Source organism: Solanum stenotomum, chromosome 9, assembly GCF_019186545.1.
Source record: "Solanum stenotomum isolate F172 chromosome 9, ASM1918654v1, whole genome shotgun sequence".
Taxonomy (NCBI): Eukaryota; Viridiplantae; Streptophyta; class Magnoliopsida; order Solanales; family Solanaceae; genus Solanum; species Solanum stenotomum.
Window position 1 is genome coordinate 37,822,528 of NC_064290.1, and position 7,566 is coordinate 37,830,093.

The 7,566-nt window shown below is 35.6% G+C and overlaps 1 protein-coding gene across 1 annotated transcript; it reads left to right on the forward strand.

Annotated features, from left to right (window-relative positions):
- Window positions 1-784: 784 nt before the first annotated feature.
- Window positions 785-6,522, forward strand: LOC125876425 (probable chlorophyll(ide) b reductase NYC1, chloroplastic). The gene is made up of 10 exons (XM_049557608.1): window positions 785-1,254; window positions 1,406-1,484; window positions 1,577-1,712; window positions 2,122-2,196; window positions 2,281-2,476; window positions 2,908-2,976; window positions 3,573-3,712; window positions 3,839-3,961; window positions 5,393-5,585; window positions 5,932-6,522. The coding sequence occupies exons 1-10, from the start codon at window positions 979-981 to the stop codon at window positions 6,103-6,105; spliced, it is 1,461 nt and encodes a 486-aa protein (XP_049413565.1). The 5' UTR covers window positions 785-978; the 3' UTR covers window positions 6,106-6,522.
- The last annotated feature ends 1,044 nt before the right edge of the window (window positions 6,523-7,566 follow it).

Genomic DNA, 7,566 nt, shown 5'->3' on the forward strand with positions numbered 1-7,566 from the left:
GTCATAAAATGATTTTAGAAAATACATACATGATTTTATGCATATAATACATTGATTGCAGTAGTTATGATTTTTCCTACTTGATTTTCATAACGAGATCAACTAGAACACGAGTTAAAGAAAAATCAAAACTTAATCTCAATTGGCTAGAGTCTCGTGCTGATAACGTGTTATAAAATCAAACTCAGAACAATATAAGTATGAAGAGAAGAAGACAAGAAACGTAGATGAAAATGACAATTTTTCTTCTTATTCAAGTGTGTCATACATATGGTGAATGATACTTCTATTTATAGTGTTGAGATATCACCCCAAATGTCATCATGTGTAAATGCCCAAACAAGTAGGTACATAGTCATCCACAATGGATCATATCACCTTGAAAATATACATACATGAATTCAAGTAATTAATGAATAAACTCAATGGGACAATTCACTTAGTTTAATGGATTTATGACATAATTTGTTAGTTAATAATATAACGTAAGAGAGAATGAATAGAGTAATATATGTATATAGTTTAATAATTTGAATTGATAGTTGTATTCCGTCACGTCTCATTTGCGTATTTGATTTTTCAGAAAATTGTTAAACACAATGAAAGTTCAAACAAGTGGGGAGGGAAGGAAGGAGGAGATAATGTTGATGGTAAAAGGAGGCACACACACATAACATGCATGCGGGCCCACAATGGCACGTAGCAGATGAAACGTGTAGATAAAGAGTAGGTTTAACGTGTGGTCATCACACTTGCCTTTCCCTTTGATCTTTAAAAAGCAAATTCCTTCCAACTCCTTAGATATTTCTTTTCTACTACACTACTAGATCCTAGAAAATTTCAAGTCACTCAATCCAAATCCCCAAAAATTTGGATATTTATTTCTTTCATATCATAACATATAGAGTATATAAAAATCATACAAATCTTTGTGAACAAAGTGAAAGAAAAAGTGCACCAATTTTAAAAAAATAATAAATGGACATGGTGGCGAAGGTACACGTGTCAACGCTAGACTGCCACCGCCTTCTACCGACCGGTAATGTTTTCCGGCCTTTGATTGGACGGCGTAGAGTTGTTGTACAACCTTGCAGGAGCTTTAAGTCTGAGGATGTGGGCCCGGCTGAATATGTGAAGGTGAACAAATTTGTTGGAGCTATTAGGTCTGCTGTATGGAGTTGTTCAAAGCCAAGTTTGAGAACTGAAAATAGGCTTAGAGAAGCTATGGAGATGTTGGAGGAGAGATTATTCTCGGTATATATGTTTCTTACACATCAATTCCAATCTGAAATGCTTTTTTATTTTCCGTTCCCTAACATCAATTGAGAATGGCAAAAGTTAATTTGTATTCCAATCTTTGGGGTCTTACTATGCCTTGATCTCGATTCTGTCTTGATTTTTGCAGTTGGCTTTATATGTTGGAAGATATATTATAACAATGATGAGCACAGGTGTTGTCATGTTCGTTGGGTTTCAGTTGTCAGGTTAGCGAATTCATTGGATCAAATTGAAGTTTAAGGCATTTGTAGATGTAACTGTATAAGGGGTATATATACTCTAATTGTAAATGTTACAGGTGGAGATAGCCAGATGAATGAATTGATATGGTACAGCTGGCTTGGAGGAATTATTATCGGCACTATGATAGGATCCAATTTGGTTTTGGATGAAGTTGCTCGAGCTGGCCCCCGTAATGTCCTTATAACAGGAAGGTATAACACTTTACTAATAGTCAAACTCATAGCTTCATTTTGATTGTATTTTGCAGTTGCTAAATTTTTATGCATGCGTGTTTAATAATCTGCATTTCATTTCAAAAAAATTGTGTTGAATTAACAACGGCACAAGGTTAGTCTTGCTACCTGGACGGTAGAAAGTGCAATTCATCTCCCTCATCTTTAACAATTTATATGTTGAAAATGCATTTACATAGTTGAAGATGACTCTACTTAACTCTCAAAGTTAAGTCTCATTGAACTAATATCCCTTTTCATCAAGGGAATTCTCTCTTTCGTTTCTCCTCGTGAATTTTGCAACAAAGAGAGAGAAATTATAGGTTTTTCAATTTGGACTGAAGATGGTGTTCTAACGTAATTACCTTTTAATTATTGTTTGGTGCAGTACAAGGGGACTAGGGAAAGCTCTTGCGCGCGAATTCTTACTTTCTGGAGACCGAGTCACTGTTACCTCTCGCAGGTAATTCCAAGGAATTATTGAATCCACTTATTTAGTTTGCTTGTAGTTAAAGATCTCTTGTTAATACATGATTCCTGAAGACAGCCCTGTGTCTGTCGGTTTGACTATCGAGGAACTTGAGGAAAATCTGAAGCAAGCTTTGAATGCTGCCACTGGGTCTGCTAGAAAAAAGCTGGCACATGCAAAAGTGGTTGGTATCGCTTGTGATGTCTCTGACCCTGTTGATGTTAAAAAACTGGGCAAGTTTGCTGCAGATGAACTTGGTTATATTGACATTTGGGTAAGTAATTTTCTTTTGTTAACATTTCTTTATCTCGATAGCAAAAGACGACAACAACAACAATCTACCTAGTGAAATCCCACAAAGTGGGGTTTGGAAGGGTAGTGTACACAGAACATACCACTACATTGGGGAGGTGGAGAGACTCTTTTGAAAAGACCCTCGGCTCAAGTGCATCAAACCCAAGTAAAAGAAGAAGAACATAATGGAAGAATTAATAAGAAAAGCAGTGTAAAGTCTACAACAGAAAAACAATAACAACATTAAAATAGTGGGATAATCGAAATACACTAAACATCATATGGCAAGGACTACAGGGTTTTGAGTAGAAAATATAGTCATCCACATCCAGAGTACTTGTGAGGAAAAAAAAGTCCTTTTCCTGATTTGTTGTTCTGTTTTCATGTTTCTAAAGATTGTCTTTTATATAGGTAAACAATGCTGGGACAAACAAAGGCTTTCGACCCTTGCTGGAGTTTACCAACAATGATATTCAAGAGGTATGCATGTTGTTGACAATCTTCATATATTTATGTTGATGCTCTACAACTTCTTCCATTTCTGAACTCTAGCAAAATATTGTTTTCAAGGATGCATATGTCATAGCAGATGGATCGAGGGTGGGTCGGCATTAGGGTGGGGTATATTAAATTTTCAAGTCAAAGCTGTTTTTGTTATTTTCCCCCTCTCTCTCTCTTTTGTGGAAGGGTGGGTGGTGTTTGCACTGTGAGTTTCCTAACAATTCACTAGCAGAACTTTGTTAACAAATTATTTTCCCCATCCCCCCAAACACATATATATAGTTTTTATACTTTATATACCAGGTCACTCATTACTAACACAGGTCAGTCATTTTAACTATTCGTTTTCCTGGATTATCCATCAATATATCCCCATTTCTTCTTTTTTCTGATAGCTACTTCTCGACAATTTCCCCCCATCTCATCATGCATAGCAAGCGTTCATGGTTATTGAATGTTCAAGTTAAAACTTAATGTGCATATAATCAACTATCTGCTGTGTACTTGCATGATGGGTAACCTAATATTCTTGTAAGTATTTCTGGCCTGTTGCTCACCAAAATCATTTTATACAGATTGTCTCCACAAACCTGATTGGTTCTATACTATGCACTAAAGAAGCCATCCAAATCATGGAAACCCAAAACAAAGGTGGACATGTCTTTAACATGGATGGTGCAGGTTCTGGAGGATCTAGCACCCCTCTAACAGCTGTGTAAGTTGATTGTTGTGGTTGGAATTCTAGGTTATCTATTGTGATTAGCAGATCTTTACCAGACATTCATCAAATACTTTTCTGATGGATATTGATTTCGGTGTTATCACCTTTACTGTTCTGCAGCTATGGGTCTACAAAATGTGGTCTCCGGCAGCTTCAATCATCCCTACTGAAGGAGTGCAAGCGGTCAAAAGTTGGAGTGCATACGGCCTCTCCAGGCATGGTCCTAACCGACCTACTTCTGAGGTATGTGAAGAGGATCATCAGATCTGTGCACTTAAATGTCTTTTGAATTGCTTTCATGAACAATATATGTGAAGAGGATCATCTGTCCGGTTTGGTATCCTATTCTTTTTGGTAGTGCCACCAAGGAGGACTAGTTATCCACACCATTCAGTGGTACATAAAGACTACTGAAATATCAGACCACAGATTCTTACCTCTGAGATGATTCTCTTTTCTGATGTGCAAAGATAGATTAATAGTTTGAATTTCTTTTTTTGTTCTAGTAATCAATTGTGACCATGTTATGAATCTTTAAGGAAGGATCGATTCACAAGGCGATATATAAATCAGCTCGTTAAAGGGAGGCTGAAACCTTAGAATTCATTAAAAGAGAACTCTGATCTCTTCAGCTCTTCAAAGGGAGACTGAAACCTTAGAGTTCAATGGAAGAGAGAACTCCAATCTCCTGCTTTTTGCTGAATTATGACTTACTCATTTATTCATCAAAAGCCCCTTTAAATAGGAGTCTTATTACATCAATAGGAAATCTAATTCTTATGAAAGTAGGAGACCTAAATCCTATTCCAAACTAATAACTATAACTTAACCTAATCCTTATGAAACTATGAAACATAAATCCTATTCTAGAATAATAAATAAAACAACTAAAAATATAATTAAATACTTAATTTAAGGGCTTCCAATGCATCCACAACAGACCACCTTTTCTAATCCTTCCACCATGGTGAAACTGGAGCCTAATTTAGTGATCTCCCTTTCATACTCTATCTCCAATGCCCACTAGTAGATAGAAGTGACAAATGGGTGGTTTGGGCTGAATTTGAGTGGGTCAAAATGGGTTGAGTTAATAAATGGGTGGGTTATTGACCTACCCAAAAGTTACTTGGTATGGTTTGGACTGATATGCGTCCAAATACGGGTACCCAACCAATCCAATTCTTACTAAGTTTTAATTGCTTTATTTGTTGTTTTATAAAATAAAAAAATTGTACTTTATAAAACTAGTTTTTCCTTTATTACGTCTATACATAACATATCAAATTAAAAGATGTCTTTTTGAAATTATTTTGACAAGATTTCTCATGAGTCAATTTGTGCTACATATCAATGCAATAGAAATTGGGCTTAAATTGGTTGGCTGTGCTAATAAATGGGCGGGTCAATTGCCCATTGAAACATGGGCGGATAATGTTTTCTTGGGCTAATTTTGCCACATGTACTTACAGGAGAAGTTAATAATGATACTCATCTACATGAGTAGGTTTTCTTTGTTATAAAACAGGAAGTGTTGGGCTTTTTTCTCCCTGTTTTTACAGGCAACTATTTAAACTGCTTAGAACTTTTAAGAGTATACTTTTCTTTTCGATTTTCATTAGTACCATATCAAATTATTTTATAGTTCAGTTTACTAAGAATGAGACTCTCCTGCAGTGGATCAACTATCCAAAATAGGCAGATGTTTAACATCATTTGCGAACATCCAGAGACAGTTGCTAGAACACTAGTGCCAAGGATGCGGGTTGTAAAAGGAAGTGGAAGAGCCATCAATTATTTGACTCCACCAAGGATCTTAATTGCCTTAGTAACCGCATGGTTGAGACGGGGCCGATGGTTTGATGATCAGGTAACCTATTACATTTAACAGATGCATGTGGGGTTTTATGTGTTGCCATAATTTGATGCTTTATGATTTTCTCTGTCAATATGGTATAGCTAAAGCTTGTGTACTAATATCTCATGGAGTACATAGTGATAGTGTTATGTTTGTCAGTATTACCTATTGAGAAAAGCAAGTATTACTTTAGTAGGAAATAATTGGATAATTTATACTCAAAGCTCAGTCTGCTAATATGTTCCAGTCTTGAGTGTTCATCCTTGTATAAGCTTCAGTTTCAAGTGTTTTTAGCTTTTTGATTTGTAAATTACTCTTATGGTTTTTAGTAAGTTGCTAATTATTTATACATGTTCAGGGAAGAGCACTGTATGCTGCAGAGGCGGATCGACTCCGTAACTGGGCTGAAAGTCGGACACGTTTTTCATTCACAGATGCGATGGAGATGTACACTGAGAATACTTGGGTGTCGGTGTTCTCACTCTCTGTAGTTTGTGCATTCATCATATTATCTAGCACAGGTAGTACATAGAGTGGATAGAGTGGACTTAGATGCTAGCCTCAATTGGTTGAGGTGGTTTGGAAGATAGGAAGCACTGAATTATGACACAGCTAACTTACATCACTCCAGCTTTAAAATTGATCATAAAGAAAGCACATATCCAATTGGAATTGGTGTTTGCTTTATCTATTACATGCTTAAAAAAGAAATCAGCTAGGCATTGGCATGATGGTCTCGGTGAATGATATTGGATGTATAGGAATTTGGCCTTATGAAATGTAAAAATGAAAGTATCAGTATTCTTTTAGCAAAAATCAGTGTAATAACTATTGTTATTCAGATGTTCTGAACCCTGGGTCTCTTCTTCCTTCAGCCTTGTTGCATTTTTCTTCTTGTTGTGAGAAAATGCTACTTTGTTTTTGTTAACAAAGAGCTTGCCTTGCCCAATTTCATGATCATCTGCATATGCCCAGAAGTTGCATTTGGAATTATCTACGCATTTGGGGTGAAAACGAAAAGTTCCTAATTCTGATGATGGCTATGCTGTAGTCATTTAAAATTATTAAATATAAATTTATAAAATGATTCGATTTTATATTAAATTCATGAATATATTAGTCCAAATAAACATTAAGGATTAATATTGAGTCAATTATTTAAATCTAATAAATATGAATTTAATTAAAGTCTGCTCCATCAGCTCATATGTCATGTCACTTAAATTTGATTGACCGAAGAGAATCATATTTCTATCACAACTCTTCTATTTTAAAACTATAAATAGGGGTCTCATAATTCAGGAAAGAAATCAAGAATTCTAAACAAGAAGCTAGAGAAAGCTCGTGGATCAAACGCCATAGATTTCTCTACAAGTTCAAGAATTCTAACAAGAAGTTGGAGAAGGCTCGTGGATCAAAAGCCACAAATTTCTCTAGGAGTTTAAGAATTCTAACGAAAAGCTAGAGAAAGCTTGTGGATCAAAAGCCGCAGATTTCTCTACAAGTTCAAGAATTCTAGAAGTCAAGATCAAGATAAAGTTCAAGTTCAAGTTCAAGAACGATCAAGATCACGAATTCAAAATCAAGCTCGAAGCCCTTGGATTCAACTAGAAGTCAAGATCAAGATAAAGTTCAAGTTCAAGAACGATCAAGATCAAGACTGCCGAATCCAAGATCAAGCTCGAAGCCCTAGAATTCACCTAGAAGTCAAGATCAAGATAAAGTTCAAGTTCAAGAACGATCAAGACCATCGGATTTAAGATCAAGCTCGAAGCCCTTGAAATCAACTGTAAGTCAGGATCAAGATAAAGTTCAAGATCAAAGATCAAGATCAAGTTCAAGTTCAAGATAAATTCAAGATGAAGCTCAAGAGCCCTTGAATTATATCCAAAAAGGTGAATTCAGAGGAATCATAGAGATTGTAACACTCGCACTTTAAATCAATAAAACGATTGTTGCATAAATTTCCATTATTGATTATTATTTTCTTGAC